The 19287-nt window shown below is 39.3% G+C and overlaps 1 protein-coding gene across 5 annotated transcripts in view; it reads left to right on the top strand.

Moving 5' to 3' along the window:
• Window positions 1–5177: 5177 nt before the first annotated feature.
• PTPN21 (protein tyrosine phosphatase non-receptor type 21) overlaps window positions 5178–19287 on the top strand; it is a 46216-nt gene continuing 32106 nt past the window's right edge. For 3 of the 5 annotated variants that reach the window (XM_082284018.1, XM_082284019.1, XM_082284015.1), the window contains exons 1-2: window positions 5178–5608; window positions 8960–9332. In XM_082284018.1, coding sequence (XP_082140144.1) covers window positions 9153–9332 — 180 coding nt within the window. In that variant the 5' untranslated portion in view covers window positions 5178–5608; window positions 8960–9152. Of the gene's footprint in view, window positions 5609–8161; window positions 8217–8959; window positions 9333–19287 lie in introns of those variants that run through there. The other 2 variants (XM_082284016.1, XM_082284017.1) reach the window with 2 other exon arrangements.

Raw genomic sequence — 19287 nt, 5'->3', positions numbered from 1 at the left:
CAAAGTATCCAAGTCACTTTTAATGCCACACTACAGCTATACAGGTTTCCTGGTGCCCACCACAGCCACTGCATCACCTCCCTTTCTCAGCAGGGCAGGAGCAAGAAAATATAACAAAAAGGCTCACGTGTTGAGAAAAAGGACAGGAGAGATCACTCACCAATTACTGTCACAGACAAAACAGACTTCGGGAAATTAGTTTAATTAACTAACAATCAAATCAGACTAAGATAATGAGAAATACACCCAAATCTTAAAACACCTTCTCCACACCCCTTCCTTCTTCCTGAGCTTAATTTTACTCCTGATTCTCTACCCGTCTTCCCCCAACGCAGGGGAACAGGAATGGGGGTTACGCTCAGTTCATCATCTATTGTTTCTGACACTGCTTCCTTCTCTCCTGCTCCCAGTAGAAACAGCCTACCACAAAGACTGTATACTCACTGTTCCAATGTGGGTCCTTTTCACGGGCTGCAATTCCTCACAACATGTCCTGCCATGGGTTCTTTCCACGGGGTACAGTCAGTCCTTCAGGAACAGGCTGCTCCAGTGTGGGTCCCCACAGGGTCACAAGTCCCAACAGCAGACCTGCTCCAGCATGGGCTCAGCTCTTCACAGGGCCACAGATCCTCCCAGGAGCCTGTTCGGGCTTCCCACAGGTTCCCAGCCTCCAGGCATCCATGTGCTCCAGTGTGGGGGTCTTCCATGGGCTGCAGGTGGATCTCTACTCCCGCACTGACCTCCGTGGGCTGCAGGGGCACAGCTGCCTCACCATGGTTTTCACCACAGGCTGCAGGAGAATCTCAGCTTTGGCGCCTGGAGCATCTCCTCCCCCTCCTTCTGCACTGACCTTGGCTCCCGCAGAGCTGTTGCTCTCACATATTTTCATTCCTTACTCTGGCTGAAATCTGCTTCTGCGCAACAACTTTTCTACCCTTCTTAAAAATGTCATCCCAGAGGCGCTACCAGTGTCGGTGATGGGCTTGAGCTTGGCCTTGGCCAGTGGAGGGGCTATCCTGCAGCTGGCTGGCATTTTCTCTATCAGACATGGAGGAGGCTTCCAGCAGCTTCTCACAGACATTACCCCTGTAGCCCCTCCACACCCAGTACAAGAATCCACTGGTCTTACTGCTACAAGGAATCAGTTGCAGGGAGAGGAAGAACTATGTGGAGAAAAGTCCACAAGGTACACATAATAGTAAGCAAAAAATAACGTTTGAGCCAAACAATTTATCTTTTGCACCACGGCCCCAGATTAACTTCAGCTGATTTAGTGAGTACTAATATTATAGAAAGCCCAGCCTACAGATAAAGGGTCTTTTACAAGTAATGCGACTGGTTAAAATAAACTCCAGGCATTGTAGTTAACAGCTGTATTAATCACTTTCTGCATCACTGTTCCTAATATAAATCAAACATCATACAGAGATAATTGTTACTAATTATCTGAGCTGTTTGCCTGACTCCACTTATAATATATTGGTGTTACAGTGAGATGGAATCAATAACAAATTAGTTTAATTACACCATTACATTTTAACCTTTAAGAGACACATTTTACTTTCTTAAGATTTCAAATATGTTGTGCTACTTTATTATTAGAATAAGAAAAATAATTATCGCAGTACAGAAACAAGAATTAAGTTTATTTCAAAAGTAAGGGATTTACTTTAGAAAGAGCTACTGTGTTTGAATAAAGTTTCCTTTGCAAATAACAACAGGAGATCATTGCTTCAAGTTCACACTACATTCTGTGTAGGAACACTACCTATTTTCTTCTAATAGGAAAATTCTATAACCTTAATTAGTTACTTAGTAGAACTTGTTTGACACTTTATTGCACCTTGTAAATAAAAATTAATCTTGCACACATGAAATTGCAGGCTTCAAGCATATAATAGACATATGGTATGGTCATTTTTCTAGCATTCCTCCCTACTACCATCAAAAGTATATAATGATGCATAAAGACCCAGCCGTCTCTTGGCTTTTCACAAATAAGAAATAGAATGATGAAAAGACAGGAAGGCTTCAGAGACAAAACATTATGAATAAAGTGAATTTGTTTAGAGAACAGCTTTCACATTTAGAATTAGCGGTATTCTGACTTTTCAGTTCATGAAGTTACTATTTTGTATGGTGTAAATTAAGGTATTTTCCCACACGACTTCTTCATTGTTTCAGCACTTTGGGAAAGCCCCTTTTTGGGGGGGTTTTCAGCCACTGGGAGCTTGCAGAAGGGGGTTTTACCCCTCATGTGCCGACACAAAGAAGCCCGGAGGTCAACACTGAAACCCGTCTGGAAGGCGGCACCCAGTGCCCAACACACAATGAAAACGGGGTGAGCTCCTCACCCAAAAGGGGCTGTATCCTTCTGTCGCTGTTAAGCAGGCACACAGGCGAAGGCAAAAAATTAAAGAGAGGAGACTCTCCGTAGGTATTCCACAGAGGTTTACTCCCATGAAAAGACAGGGACGAAGAGACCAATTGGCGGGAGGGTCCAGGGATCTTATACTGGGTACAGAATAGGTGGGGAAGGGGATCTCAGCCAATGGGATAGAGACAAGCAGGTGGGATTGACAGGAAGGGAACCAACGGGAACAACACATTGGAGGGACTCAGGGAAGGATCCAATGGGGCGTCGAGGAACACGGAACTTTCTAGAACTAATACATATTAAAGAAGGAAAATGAATATACATAACTCATACATAAAGCAAGAAGACAAAATATTAACCAATCAGAGGAAAACATGCAAAAGGTAAAACCAGGGAATCATGGGTTCTCACCAAAGTTACTTGCTAAACTTGGGTTGCTGACCACCAGAGCTGGTTGTCTGAGTTTTCTTCAGGACAGAGTAGCTGCTAGCGCCTGTACTGCTGCACCTTTTATTAGTTTCTGGATTATCTTGCCTGTGTTTTTGTTACAACTGGCTAGCTTTCTACTAGGCTGAGAAGTATGTACTTGCATACCACTTTTTCTTCCTGGAGAGTGCCTGATTCTGCTTCCAACTTTCTGTTTTACCTTTAGTCAATACAAAGACCAGATGTGGGAGAGTTCCTCCAGAACTGAAATAAGGTGAATATTTGCATGAACTTCTGCCTATTGGCTGATAACTCAAACTGCAATCACATATTTGGACCAAGAAAAAAAAAACAAAACACCAAACCAACCCTCCAAAAACCTATCAGAAGGGAGGATGTCTTTCTTTTTCTGAGAAACAAATAGGTTTATCCCTGTTCCACTATGGGCAGGCCATATTCAACCCAGTGGGCAGAAAATTTCCATTGTACCTATAGAACAAGGGTGCAAAATTCAGCTGTGGGAATTTATTTGTTTCCTCAGAAAAACTTCAACAACAGAATAAAGAGTATGGCAAAGATGAAGTCAAGAACCATGAATGTCATGAGTGTTGACCAGGGCTTAAAGGGGGAAGCAGAAGCTCAGTGTTGTGCCCTCAGGTAATCACTCTAGGTCTTACTGATGTGTCTTTATCAGAGTCCATCACATGTTCATGGATGGCTTTGTCTCTTTGTCCCTTTTATTGGAGTTGAGAGTTGGAGCAAAGAGGTAATAATATAAAGGTGGTGAGATTAAAAAAATTAGGTGGGGCAAAATGGAAAAGGTGCTGAAAAACACAAAGTTAGGACACAAACTGGGGTTATAAGAAGAAAAAAAGCAGAGGAAAAAAAGTATTTGTGAATGAAAATGTGATGAGCTTCAAAAGAAGAAGGAGGCTGCAGAGGAGCATACTGACAATGTTCTAGCTGTCTCTTCTAAGATGAGGTGTTTTTAGTGTAAATGAAAAGAAGAAAAATGCAGCAAGTACTAACTATGGAAAGCAAGGAAAGTCTAATAAATGCAAGTTCTAGGCAGGGAATCAGGCAGGAAAAGGGTGTGATGAAGAATTAGAATAGGAAATGTGACAGATAAGAGAATTCAGACTTTGTTTCCAGTATTAATTGTTTAGAAATAGGAGGGGTTGCCTGTGTAATCCCGAATTTTCATGGTTTGGATTTTTCATACATTGTATCAGTGAGTTTTCTTCGGCAAGTAACTGCAGTTCTGTCCTCTAGCAGACACCTTTAGGAAAGGGTATCCATTTAGGTTAGTTCAAGGTTAGTTAATTTTACTCAATGTAAGATTCCCCCAACTAATGTTTTATATATTGCTTATGAACTGCTAATCATAATTATGGCTGATGTATGGAGAGGAAAAAAGAGAAACTCTTCTGATCTCGGGAAAGACGATGTGTCTAGGAGAAATAACTCAGAAGAATTCATTATAGTACAAAATTACCTACATATTTCAGCTGAGATTAGTGTCCTTGTGAACAAGTTGCTATTTGCATAGTTGACCTGCAGGTTAAACCTGCTCAGACAGTAGCATGTTTATGCATTTTACATTACCAAAACACTTTCTAGGTTTTACAGTTATTAGTCAGCATTCACATACTCTACCTTTTTCCTCATCCCTGACTGGTTCCAAGTTTCTGTATAGTTTTGCCTGGTTCACTCAATGTGGAGAGCCGTAATATTCCAAACTGCATGAAACAATCGTTGATTTCACATGCACACAAACCCACAGAGGTCTTCATATGCTTGTGAGACTGGAGCACAGCTCCTCTTATGGTGTTTGCATTAAACAGTTGAACACTGTAAATATTCCTGAATTTATATGCATTTAAAGCTTGCTAAGGCAGTTGTTATTAAGGGTATAATTTGTAGTGACACCTTTGGGAGTTTTTAAGTCCAGGCAGGGGCTGAAAGATCAGCCTTTAGTCTGCATTTTTTTTTGCTGTGTATCTCGCCAACAGCTGAAACTTTGCAAGGACATAAGTGTATGTGCATAGGTCATTTGGTAAGGCACATAGGAATTAAACCTTGAAAATATTTTCAAGCTGTATGAAAACAAGACCAACAGAATTTTGGTAAGATATTTGCCTTAACTGGAAAGGCTTAAAATAAATGATCATATGATTTAAAAAAGCAAGGATTGCCTGCTATTTGTTGTAACCCCTATTTCTGTAGCGCCCCTGTAGCCAGAGAAGCAGCTGTTCATTGCTGACATTCTCCCTGCCAGGCATTCCAACTCTCTGAGGTAATGGGCTACAAGCATACGGGCCTTCGCTTTAATTCTTTCAGCGTATCCTTCCGCATGGATAGAGCGAGGGGAACGCCTCCAGGAAAAGAAATTAAATGCACACACACAGAGGCACACAGGGACGGCCGACTTGAAAATATTCCTGAGAACGCAATTTGCGCTCATGCGGATCAGCGTCACATGAAAGAGGCCGCCTGAAGAGCTGGCTGGCACAGGTTTATTTTGTTGTAGTATTTTCTTCCACCCCCCAGCTCTTTACCCGGTGGAATGATATCCAGAGCAAGTTTTTTGAGACAGGAAGTGAGGAATGTTTTCACTATGAGTGATCTGAGAAGAAGGTGGGTTAGCCGAGATAGCAGCTGTTTCGGACAAGAGGAACACAGTAAGTCACTTCCCGAGGAATACAGATGAGATGGCTCCGGGAGAAGAAGTCTTGGAGCGGTGGGGTTTTTTTTCGGGTACACGTATGTGAAAGGAGACCCGGTGTGTTTGGATCGCTGTGCGAGGTAAGGGGAAGACAGCGGGCACAATAAAAACATAGCGGCTGATCTCTGCTGTGTACCGCAAGGCTGAAGAGTTTCAGCCATTTACTTTTCAAAAAGTAAAGGCTGTGGGACTGTGCTTCTGGAGGTGGGGGAAGTTTGAGATACGCACTTACTGCTGCTCTCTCAGTCCAAGAGTCATGTCAAAGATTAACTGGTAAAACAAGGAGAGGGTGGAGTATTTTGATTATTTTTTTGGCTGCCCAAATATTTCTGATATAAATATATGTCTTTCAAGAATGTGAAGTAATAGGAACCCTTTTTCACCATCATAAATTGCAGTTGTATTTTGATTACCGTCATTCATGCAGGATATTCAAAAATATTTGTAAAGTAAAATGCTAATAATTGAGAGGGGACTGGGAGGTGAAGGTAAAGGAGAAAGATACACACAATGCTTAGTAATCACACATTAGTCCCGGCCATGTTGCTGAAATTCTAATATAGTATTTTTGAAACTACAGGTTTTTGTTGAAATATAAAGGTACAAAGTTTGGCCACTAAAGACATTTTTAGCTGTTGCATGAAAATTCCAGGCTTGGTAAATAAAGGCTTGTTATTGTAAAGGTCATCAGTTGGACTTGTAACTCCTGACAGTACGTAGCCATGAGTTTTTGCTAAAGTACCTTAAAACAATGCAGGTAGGTTTGAATTTAAAGTAATGCAGCAGGCAAATTTGAGAGCACCTAGGACTGCAGAATGCACAGCTGCTGAATAAAACCAGCACAGCTGTGTTTGCAAGAACTACACATGGCTAGCAGTAGAAGATACTGAATGATACCCTGGTGTTATTCAGCAAACTTGCCTTAATTCTACAAAATTTATTAAATTTTTTTTTAGTTCCTCTTTTGTGACGTGGTCTGGAAGTTAATTACTTAAGTTTTTCTTATTATAAATGGGTGTCAGAAGTCATGAAGACTACGTCAGACATACTAAAATGAAATAATTTAGGGTAAATGCTCAGTGGAGCATTAAATGTAAACAACAGATCATAATGCTTCTGGCTGGCACATTCTGAAAATTCTGCTCTAAACTTCCTTCCTATGTTTGCATTGCTACCAGTTTTCATAGTGAAATAACTGAAAGTCTGAGGCTGCCTCATGTCAGCATTAGATGGTTTGGAAATTTCACCTGTCAGGTTAGCCTCTGGTTAGTGATTTTTGGGGTTTTTTTTCCATTCTCTTAGAATACTTTTCTAACCCTTGGTATGGGCATACAAGATTGAGAGTCTTTCATGCTCAGTGGTACTCCATAAAACCTGAGATTGAAATACTTCTGCATTTCTGACTGTAAAGTGGTTTCTGACTAGTAAAGTGGTTTCTCTCACTGCTGTAGCACCAAAGAAAACACCTAACTGTGCAAAGAATGTATTGGAAAATCAGACCTTAGGGACGTGAGCTGAGGTCAGCCAGCCAAAAGTTACTCTGCCAGGAATAAACCCAGTGCTGGCAGTGGACAGGGGACTAAAAGCTTCTGTCTGTAGAGCATTCCCTGCATGCTGTTCAAGCAGGGCTGGATTTGGAGGATCAAAGTGCAGAGCGAGTAATAAAGTGAGGATTCCCTCTGTATCCCTAAATTTTTCAGGGAAACCTGTTGTTATTTCTTGTTACTTATTCTACAGCTGCACCCAAAAATAAATTGGATTTATTGATAAATTGAGGATTGTTTTCTCATTCAGCTGAGATTTTAGGTGGTGTCTGTTGAGGATGGAGATTGTGTGGAATGGTAGAACTGCTTCAAGATTATCAGAAACAATGTCATGAAATATGCTTCTGGTCATTCTTTGGAGTAGGACTGCAAAGATGTCATTGAGGAAAAATGCCATGCTGCCTCCTCTTTCTCCCCATTTTAGGCCTTTAATGTCTTTCCACCTTCCTTTCTTCTTTGCCGTGCTGCTGGCTGGGCAGTAGGGAGTCTGATACGGGGTTTTCAGCCTGAAGAGTTTGTGGTTATGTTGGATAAGTTTCTAGGTGGGTGTATAAACGTCCAAGGAGAATGTGGTATCTGTTTGTTTACAGCTATACCTTTGAGTTTAAGAACAGGTGTGCTGAGAAGACTGCTTCTTCCGGTTCCTCCATTCCAAAGAAATGCATATCCTCACGTTGCTCCTGTCTGGTCATCCTGAGAATCCTCAGGAATCAAACCGTGCCTTTTAATATGTGCTGCTATTACATGCCAGCCTGTAAAAAGATGAAAAAAGAAAAGCAGGCGTTTGTTTTCTTTCCCCGTTCCGTCGGGGCAGCCCTGCCGCTAGAGGTGCAGGGGCAGAGCTCCGTGCCCGGGGCAGCGGCAGCCGGCGGCGAGAGGAAGCGGCGTGGCGGTGTCCGCGCTCCGGGTCGCTCCCGCCGCCCCGCACGGCAGGGCAGCCTCGCCGAGGGAATGGCATCCCTGCCCAGGGGAGCGGCGTGCAACGGGGCGATCTTCCAGGCGCCTTCCAGCCCAAACCTTTCCGTGACGCTGTGGCAAATTTCACAGGTTAGGGTGCGTGCGCTAGGAAAACACTTGGAAGCGGAGAAAGGCGAAGCTTGGAATGGAACTGACAGGAGGGGAGGCGTGAAGGTGTTTGCAAAAGGTGGGGAAATGGGTGTACCTGTACAGGTATACCTGTAGTCTGGGTAAGAGAATGATTTTCAAGGAAAGATTAGAAAATAAACGATTCTCAGAATTCACATACTCTCTTGGTAAGGCAAAGCATAACCTGAAGCATCATACAGTGCTTTAGCATAAGAATAATGGTACAGCTTGCTGTAATCCATGGAAGATTAGAGGAATTGCACTTTAATTGTCTGGTAGAAAATGGCTAAGGTGTGAGTTTTAATGCTTCTCTTGCCTTTTTTTTTTTTCTGCTTTATCATTTATGGGGCTTGGTTTTGTGTTTAATCCAACAGTAGATAGTGGCTGAGCCTGCACAACACTCTGAAAAACAAGCCAGAATGCTGAATTTACTCTTAAAGAAAATGTCTTTGTTCAGTATTACAAATACCTTAGGCAACTCAGATTTCATAGACATACTTCATTTAAATACCGGTTCCGTTTATAAATACTTATTTTAAGACATTGCAGTCCCACGTGATTAAGACTCATTATTCACTTGTGAGTTTAAAAAAAAGAGATCAACTTGCCAAAACCCAATGTTGTCTGTGGAAAAACCAGAAACTCTGGTACTTATTTCATTATTTGAATACAGCCCTGCATTTTGGAAAGGTAGACTGATTATTTAGATTTAGAAAAAATATACATGTTATTTTTCCCATGTTACCATTCCCCTTTCAGTCAAAGTATTTCTTTTATTTCTTCGCTTTTGTTCCTTACTAGGACTCCAGTGGATGTCTCTTCTCCTTGTCCCTTGGTGGAAAACTTGCTTGGCTTTAATGGATACTGCTGCTGCTGGTTGATCTCTGGAGACTTTACAGCTCCTTACCTTTTGAGAGGAGATAACTTCTCGTCCCCTGTCAAGGTCTCAGTGGTAGCAGCTCTTTATCACTAACCATCTCTGGGGAAAAAGAAGATGCCTCTACCTTTTGGGTTAAAATTGAAACGAACTCGACGTTACACAGTATCCAGCAAGAGTTGCTTGGTGGCTCGTATCCAGCTGCTCAACAATGAATTTGTGGAGTTCACTCTGTCGGTGGAAAGCACGGGCCAGGAAAGTCTGGAAGCAGTGGCTCAGAGGCTTGAATTGCGGGAGGTAAGCGAGTTGTCAATTGAAGGCATAACTTTAGTTTCTAGTACTAGATGACCTATGTGGTAAATCCTTGCCATGTAGGGCAGTCAGCTTATTTACTGGTGCAGCTATCCTGTGTTCCCATTGTTTCTTCACCTTCTGGTCTTTATGGGGACTTGGATTGCTCCAAAACAGTTGCAAACTTACATTACAGAGCTTTAGATAGTGTCCACGGGGAGGAAATGTGAGAAGTGTCGGTGAATAAAAGCTTACAATGGTAAACAAAGCAACAGGTTTTTAAATGTGACAGTGCTGAGAATTCTGCTTTAAAAAACCCATAAAGCAAGAAAATAATTTCTACCTAAGCAACATGGTTAAAACTACTGCAAGACTTGAGTCATAAGACAGCGTGTTATTTGCGTGCATGTATTTTTTTTTTTCTGATGGATTAGTGCTGTGAAAAGAATCTAAAGCACAAAATGTGATAAGTGTACCAGTGACCAACTGTTTGTCCTGCTTGTTTAAATACCACAAATATATTTGCAGACACTGTCTTGGAGCACATGTATAGTCATATAGATTGAGTGCTGGCCTTATGATGAGACCTGGTTTGTGCTAGTTGAATATGTAAATATCGGTTCAAGCTGACTTTTTTCCCAAAAATTCCTTACTTGATATTTTGAAGGATTCTTTTGGAACTGAAATTTGTTCTTCCACACATTTAGTGATTATTCCTACATCTCCTGTTTTGAGTGAATTCCTTCTGAAACGCTAAGCTTTGAAATGCTGATGGAAATCTACAGATTACCAACATATGAAGCAATGTCATTATTTTATAAAATTGTTGAGCACAGGTGGTTTTAAATGCAGTATTCGAATGCTCTCAATCCTGGGTGAACTGACATTTCCCCCTAGAGTCTCCAAAGGTTTAGTTTAGCTCATTTTGTAGTCATTGCACTGTGTCTGCATGTGCACTTCTGGGGGGCAGGAGGGAGAAAGCTAGTGATACAAGTTTAGTGTTGCTAACATTGTTCTGAAAAATACGCTTTTGTTCTGTTCTGTGGTCTGCCATAGAATGACCTTTTGATTATGAGATTCAAATACAGGATGAAAACCTTGGACTTAGGTAACCAAAATATGAGTAATTGTGAAAATAATAATAAAAATTTGTATTTATAACTATGATATTTTAAAATGTTATCTTTTTATTGTCAAGCAATGGCAACTGTTGGTAACTTTGCTCAAATATTGAGCAAATATATTTAGAACTTAATCCTGCAAATATTTATTACTTTACACAGCATGCATTACTGTAGGATTCCTCAGTGGGAAATGTTATATATAGTCAGTTGTTTTCAGAAATGCTTTTTATTTTTCCTGTTTGGAGAATAATGAAAAATGAAATAGATGTGAAGCCATTAACTTATAAGGGTTTGTTTATTGTGGTTGTTTTCAATTGCAATATGCATTCTTGTAGGGCCTCCAAATATTTTTTTAACGTACAGTTATTTTTGAAAATGCAATTCTTTGCAAGGTTATGCCTTCTTTTTTTAATCTTTCTCCTTCTAGCAAAGGGAGAATCTAGCTACGCTTGTAGCCTTAGTGTTTACTTAGAACACATCAGGTATCATATATTTAGAATTCAATTATTGTTGTGTGAATGGAGTTTGTCAATTTTATCTGTCCACTTTCAGATGTAACTTCTAAGTCACAGAAAGTATAGAATTTTTGCTGTTTGCAAAATGCAAAGGCTTTGTCTTCCTGAATGATGACTGCTAGCTTTTATTGAACTAGTCACTGAGCGCTGGAGAAGCTGTTTTTTTCAGCTATTCTTCATTATCTCTTGCTTCGGAACCACTCCTAAAAATCTTTTTAAAAACTAAAAAAAAAAAAAAAAAAAAAAAAAAAAGAGAGCAAGAGATGCAATTCCCTCAATTAAGAGTCATATATCAGACTAAGGGAGTTGACAGTAAACTATTGAACTCTGAGCAGATTCCTTCACTCATGCATTCTTGCATGGATTATTTTGGCAGGAAAACGTGTTGCAATAAAAGGGAATGGAAAATAGGGATATAAATTACTTTCCAGAGCTTGCATTCAAAAAATGTTGTTCTGCCTTTAAATAGTCAGATTTGCCAAGCAGATACTGCATCATTCCTCACTGCTTGCTTAGTAGAAAGTTTTCAGAAAGAAAAATGTGTTCAACTCTTTTCTTAAATTTGCAAAAACAACTTTAGTCTTTAATACAGTAAACCACAAAATATTTCTGTAAGAAGTTGCATATTTTTAGTGCACTGAGCTTAAAGCTCACTGCCTTAAAGCATGAAGGTGGATTCCAAGTGTTAAACATGAAAGTATGACTGTTTATTTGGATACTGAGGCTCGGGACCATTCTCAAATCCAAGGAGTCAGTTTCAGATTACTGTATATGGCCTACACAGCTAGGACAAGCAGTTCCCAAGCATCTTCAAAACAGTTTATTGCATGAGGCTTTAGGGGAATCTCTACCATTTTTTACGCATTCAGTGGTAACATTTGTGAATGCCTCTTTCTGGTGTAGTCTGGAATTACTGAATTTGAACAGTGAACTGAATTATTTTTAATGGTGTGCCATCTTTTAAGATATTTGTTTTAGCAGATCTTTATGTAAATGAGTAATCTTCAAATTATGCATTGCATGGCCAAACACTGTTTTTCTTCTGATTTTCCAATTAGTACTTCTTGATTTCCAAGTTGTGTATTAGTATGGACACATAGTTAGCATTTAGGAAGATTTACGTATGTTGACAATATTTTTTTTACTGAATGGTAAACTCTGTAGACAAGTGAAATGAATTCATTAAACTGAGTATCTTCTGGTATTCCTAGAATGTGACTCATCAGGAATGAGTATGTAATCCAGCTCTCTTAAACAGAGGAACTGGGGAAAGAAGCCAAAGGGAGCAGTGAACATAAGTTACTTACCCATTGTAGCACAGTCTGTCTTTTATCCTGTGAAAGAGCTATAACCAAACTTGACTTATGCAAAAAGCTGTTACAGAAAACCATTCTGGAATCACAAGTTTTGAAAAACTGTTGAGAGCTCTGCTGGTTAACTACCGTAAAAAGTATGTGCAACAGTGCTAATCTCGCATCTAGGGCACTAGTATGCAAATAAAATCCTTGAAAATACAGAGATCTTTAGAGCATTGTGATAAAGCTAGGTATATTAGCTAGGTAGGTTTGGCAGGAGATGTTATAACTGGTGCCTTTCTCTTGTTGATTTTTTTGTTTTGTTTTGTTTTTTTAATAGCATTTCTAAACCAGAGAGAAGGGGCAAATTCTGCTACTGTGTACAAGCAGAGTCTGACTTAAGTGCAGATATGTGGTAGAGTACAAGAACCAATGGCAGGGAACTTCTGTGGAGAGTATGTGTTGTGCATATGGAAGTTCCTGTGTTTGTTTTGGACATGCAGAGGAAAAGGAACCAAGGTTATCTGGATCCTGAATAACTTCAAAGTTCTGAAACAGTGCTTCGGAAATGCTTGAACTGTGATGTAAAACTTTGCTCTGAATTCTAAAATATCAGTTCTCTGTTGGAGAAAACACGAAAAAATACCTTTAATTCATAATTGTGGTTTCTTAAATGTGTTTTTCATATGAAAAGAGTGTTTTTAAAATAAGACCAAGTGCAACCATGAATATTCTTGCCTATATGTATCAGTAACCATATTAACTGACAAATAAGAGTTGGGCCACGTCATGACAGAGGGATCATTAACATAATTATATTTATGTCTTGTATCAAAGTCTGACAATATTTTAGCTGATGCTTGGTGAAATAAGAGGAGAAGCAGTGCTTGTAGTTGAGCTGCTGTGGTTGCCTCTCTGAACCAAATTTTCTTGAAAATTAGGAAAGGAGAAATTGGCATGGAGGAATATATATAAGAATGCAGATTTTCAGTGTGTAATCTGATTAGTTTAAAAGATGCTACTTTATTGAAAAGCAAACTTGAGTCCATCTAAAACATATATTAATTATAAGAGTGTGATAATTATAATTTAGCAACCAAGATAAATTGAAGGACAGAGCAGTCAGGCAAAAATCAGTAACTGCCTCAATGCAATTATTTCTTCCTCTGAAGAAAAAAAGATACACGTTCAGGTAAAGGGTTTGCACTCAGTCTTATTATGCTGAGCAGCACAAAATTAAGGTTTTTCCATGAAAAAAATAATGGCGGTAAGAAAGCCTTGCCCCTGATTTCTTTAGCATTTTTATAAATGAATATACAACTTAATTGCATTTTGTTTACCATCATGTCAGTGAATTGCTGTACAGTTTTATACCAATCTTGACAGAAGAGGTTTTCTTTACTTCTGAAGCAAAGGCATTTTTTATTGTTTAGTATTTTTAGACTGCTTTGAAATTTGGCTTTTCCCTTTAGTAAAGCAATCAGAATTTAAGCCTCTGATGAATGGGAACATGATACTACTTCTAATGTCAGTGATGTGTAAGGTGGGAGTCAAAAACAGTTACGTGAGTTCATCCTTCTCAGAGCCTTGGACAGTGGTGGGAAAAAGTAATTTTTTTTTTTCAAAAGAAGTATATTTCTACATTTCTGGGTCATGTGGATAACTGACCTATCTCTGGAAGAGGTTAAAATGTCTTGGATATCATGTTTTCTGTGCTCTATGAGGGTATGGCTCTTTACCTTGTAAATTAGTCAGCTTACCTTTGTCAAATGTCCTGATGAGTAGAATATTCCTTGCCTGTTAGAAGATTGTTTATTCAAGGTATTTGAAGGGTGTAAAACACAGTGTATTGTGATTTGTACAGTGTTTCATTTGAATAAACTAGAATACATCAGATTACCTTGCAAGGTATTGATTTGCTTATTTATTTCTTATCCCTTCTGTTTTACTTTAAACTATGGTTGGCAATTACTTCATTCAAATAGTATTTGTGAAATCTGTATTAGAGTAGTTAGGAGGAAATAATTGTGTGTGTGAGTGCTGGAAAAAAGGTTTCCATTGTGAAAGAACTAAGATTTAAGAATAACTTGTCTCTTTGATCATACAGCTACTCTGCTAAGTATTCCCTCCTGCAACTACAGCTGAAGAGCTTATCAGTGCTAGAACAACAAAAATGGTCTAGGCAAAAGTACCCTATAGTAAATAGCTTCAATATGGGGGGAAAGGGAGGGATTTTAGTCAGTGGTCCTCCTGTTTCTGCAAGAAGAATTGGTCATGGCAGTATGTAGAGAAGTGCAACTTCCTACTTGGTGGCTGGTACGTGACGAGACTCACAGGGTTTTTTTCTCCACCACTTTCAAGAAGTCCTGGATATTGTACACTGGCCAGTCCAGCCTGCTCCAAGTCCTTTCTCAGTTAGAGATTGGGAGGTTTTGTGGATGAGGTTGTCTGCTGTGATAAGAATGGAGTTTCTGGAGAGTTTTCAAGGCCTGTTGTCTCCTTCTGTAGCTCTTAACATTGGGTGTAGGGTAAAGCTTTCATTTGGTATCTGGTGGTTGTGCTTAGTATAAGATTATTGACCCAGTTCTCCTCCACGTGGTTTATTTAAACTGTGCTATCCTGATAGCAGGAGCTGTTCTGTATCCAAGCATATAGTAAAGCTAGATGTGGTGGAGCCCTTGGGCTAATTGGACTTTTATGAATTTGACTGCAGTGCTTATCCTTCAATAATGAGAAGGTGTTTTCAGCATTCTGATCAGGGATGTCTTACGGTTTGTTTTATTTGTATGTATGAGTGTAAAGGAGGAAAAGCTTGAAAATATATTTTGATTGCATTCTTTTGCTGTTGTTTTCTCTTTTTTTTTTTTTGCCTCATCTTAGGATGGTGATTCCTCAGGTACCCTTGAGGCAGGTAGCCAAATACATTAATTAGAAGGCACCGTGTTAACTGTTAGAAAACAATTCTTTTTTCCAGTCTATTTGTAATGTATGAGATATTTTTTAAGATTGATAATATAGGATATGGAAATTAACTGTAAAATGTATTATTAAATATGTAAGGTTGAAGTAAATTTTGAACACTGCTATGCCTCAGGGGACCTCCAAGGGTAGCATGGTCCTACCCTCTGCTCAGGAGAATCAGGTGGTTTGTGGGTTGCCTGGGTGAGTTTACCACCCAGGTGCCTCCAAGGATAGAGATTTGACACCTCTTTGGGCTATCTGTTCCAGTATTTGGCTAGTCTTGTTGTGAAATTTTTTTCCTGATCTAACTGGAATTTCCCACGCTGCAGCTTGTCCCCAGTGCTTCTCATACTTGTGGTGATTACTTCCAAGAAGACTCTGGCTCTATCTTCTCTGCCTATGCCCTGCTCTTAGGCAATTGAAGTCCACAGTAAGATTTTACTTAGTCTCTTCTTAAGGCTGATCAGCCTCACTTCTCTGACTTTCACAGTACATCATGCCAAAAGATCTAATATAGTTACCTGCAGTAATGTAGTTTTGTGGCACTCATACCTGGTGAAACTCCTCTGCTTAGCTTAGGAAGTCTGGTTGACTTCAATGATGAAGTGACTCCACTCCCACCAACTTGTGAGATGTAGATACTGTGTGGGGCTTTTGGTACTTTTGTGTTCTTGATAGCTCTTGATATTTTATGCAAAAATATTTACTGTCTCTAGTGTCAGAAAGCAAATAGATAGAAATTAAGTGTGCAGAAATTATATGTTCCTTTTATTTCTATTTGATTTTCTTCAGAGGGGTTTGGTCATAAGTCACTAAAATAAACGAACCTCAAAGTAGTGTTAATCTTAACAGCCTAACATATTTTAAGAATTATGTCATGCCATTCTTTTTAGCACTGGATGTTGTCCTGAGCTGCTAATAATAAAATGTTATAGCAATGAATAAAAGTGGGTTCTATTTTAATCAGTGTGAATATTCCAGGGTGCATAAGCTCCTCTGAAAACTCACAGGATCAAATTCTGCCCTTGAAGTGAAGTGAAAGGTTTGCATAGAAGTCAGAAGACCAGCTTTGGTCTGTAGTATTTTACATGGCTTGTTTAAAGATATGCTGGATTCCAGAGAATATTTTAAAATGTGGAAACATTTTTCTTAGTCTGTTATGCCAGTAACTGCTTGGTTCTGTGTGTAGGCAATAAAAAGCAGTCAGTGTTCCAAAGAAATAGATGTACTTAAATGATCATCATGCCTTAAAATTAGTCTATACATTCAGTTTAAATGCAGGGTGTAGAACCAGGAGTATCTTACATCAGCGAGTTTGAAACAGTGGTGATGTTAACAGAAGTTTGTGCTCTTTTTCTCCTCACCTTTGTTTTGCATCTGTGCTTCTATGAGGTTTAAGTACACCAAGGCTGCAAGTGAGTTATCCAAACAATTGCTGTACTTTTTTTGGGGTGTATTTTTAGTTGGTTTACAAACATGTTTGTGTGATATCCTCTATAGAACTCTTTCAGCTGTAGCTGTTACCCTTTGCTTTCAGTCTGCCGTGCTGTCATGGCCGCTGCTCTTCCAGAATGTTGTGGTTCCACATTTCAGATGGTGCTCAGCCGAGGCTGATGTGGTTGTCCTGTCAGAGAAGTGGGCTGGGCCAGAGCAGAATGTCAGCATCATAGCCTGACTTTGGCTCTTGTGACTGTGTACATGGTGTTAACAGTCTTGTGATGAAAGAGAAATACACCTTTTTATACGCATTCCTTTCCTTACTCGGTCTGCAGGAAGGATTAAGGAGTAGTCAGTCGTTCTGTACATTTTATCCTTTCCCGCATGTGATGTTGCAGTGAACATGGTATTTCTTTCGTAATGGAGTTTCTGTGGTACTACTGTTTGGGTTTTTTTCCTCAACATCTTATGGAATTTAAGATACTGTCTTCAATATCCTTGTGGGCTGGTGGTGGTCACCTAATGACTGGGGGATTGAAGAATAGAAATAAAATGTCATTTAAGGTATCAGCAAACTTTGTTTGTCTGGACTGGAAAATTTAGAAATCAGTGTTGTTTATATTATTTATATTCAGAGCCATATTTCTTTTGTCTTCTTGAAAGTCAAAGTATTTATGACTTCCTAAATTTGACTCTTGGCTTTCAAAATTTAGATGTGATGGCCACACAGTGTCCACCTGAGAAAAATTTGCTTTGTAGGATTTGCTTTACAGAGAACTCTGTTTCTGATTTGGGAATAGTCTGGTTCTCTATCATTATTTTTAAACTTTCCCATTCTGCACATTCTCTAGATATCTTCCTCTATATGGAAAAAAACCTGCTTTTTTCTTCTAAGAACTGTTCTAATTCAATTGATTTTCTGTATTATAGGCTGTCTTTTTATCAGAGGGCCAGAGTTGTTTTAGAGTTTATAGAAGGCATCTTAAGGTTAAATAGGCAGATTTTGTCTGAACATACTTATTTTTTTATCTTGTGAATACTAATTTTGCAATTACATGGCAGCTAGCACTAATTTTAACTTAAAGGATTTTTTTTAAACCTTGGGGGAAAAAAGCCCACAAACACCAAACCCCACCAACAATCAGTTAGAACTGTGTTTGTGCTAATTTAGAGAGGAGCAAAGAAGTACATTTTGCCAGTGTGCAATGCCAAAGGAACATTATGCCTTAGAACTGGCTCTAATTTCCTACTTTTGTTAATATCCCAGAGAAAATGTTTTTATGGAATAGATGGTTTTATTAATTTAATGCTACATCTTGACTTTTGTGCCTTGAATTACTCGATGATCTGTGCTGATAAGGAGCACTGATTCAGTGCTGTCCATGAAGTTTGGGATAGGGTATATGTGGTTGTTGCACACATAGTGAGCCTGTCAGAGCTGTAAGGAAAATCTGAACTCCCCTGAGGGTAGGCTATTCATCCTTTTTAGACTGTAAACTAAGAAGATGTATGTGTATGAATTTTCAGCTGTGTGTATGGGTGAGTTTTTGTGGGAATGTACTGAAGTGGCCTTCTCCTACTATGAGCTGTTTCTCCCCAGTGAATTTCAAATCTGTGCTCCAGAGTATCAAAATGCTAGAGCTGTTGAGAAAACAACAGAAAATACGTTTTTGGTAGGGACACAAATTTTCGATAACTAATTCACAGAAATTATTGATTTAGAGAAATCATGATAAATATTTGCTCTGCTTTATAGAATTTCATCCTTAAAAGCTTTATTTTGTGTAAGTTAAAAATGTCTGAAAATATGTAACGAAAAATATTGGATTAAAGGTGTTGGTATTTCTACAATTTCTACATACAATAAAGGGTATGTAGCAAGGACTTGGAGAATTTTAATGTAAATACCTACAGACTTAATTGGTAATTTTTAACATTGACTTATCTGCTTCCCTCAGTTAAAACACTTCTAGTTATGATATCCAGTTTGGTCTGATAGTGACATGAGTATTTTCCAATCCACATCTGTTTTCTGGTCCAGAACTGCATGAAATCAGTACTGTGGGAGCAGATTTTAGCCAGTTTAAACATAGCGGAGAAATTGAAATTTTAGTGGGTGACTCTGCAGTATGGATTTAGGACTGTCCTGTTCTAAAGACAAGAGCAAGAGAAAAATACTGTGATCCAGACTCCTTCTGGGAGAGGATCTAGTGGAAGTTAGATGGTGTTGCTCAAGTTGCTGTCCAGTGGGATTTTGGCCTTCCAGGGCCATCCTCAGCCTCTCGCAATGGTCTGTTTCATTGCATACTGTCTGTTCTGTTTTAGCTTGGTCAGGGGTGCCCTCTCAGGCAAGATATCTTCCTGCTCTGCTGTATCTGGTCATTTTCCTGCTTGTGGAGTGAGCCATGGATATACTTTAATGAGCTCAGCTTTGACTGAGCAGCTGTCCTTTGCTTTTTTGTCCTTCAGCATCCCATGTGAGCCTGCCTACCAAGTCCCCAGAGAAGCCATGCTTTGCTCTCCTCTGTCCCATGTCATTTTCCATTTGCCTTCCTCACTTCCCTTAGATTTCCTGTCACACATGAATGTCTACTACTAGCATCTGTGAATTGCCACAACAGAGTTATGA

The sequence above is a fragment of the Coloeus monedula genome (assembly GCF_965178545.1).
Source record: "Coloeus monedula genome assembly, chromosome: 6".
NCBI classification, from domain to species: domain Eukaryota; kingdom Metazoa; phylum Chordata; class Aves; order Passeriformes; family Corvidae; genus Coloeus; species Coloeus monedula.
This window is presented reverse-complemented; position numbering and strand designations above follow the sequence as displayed.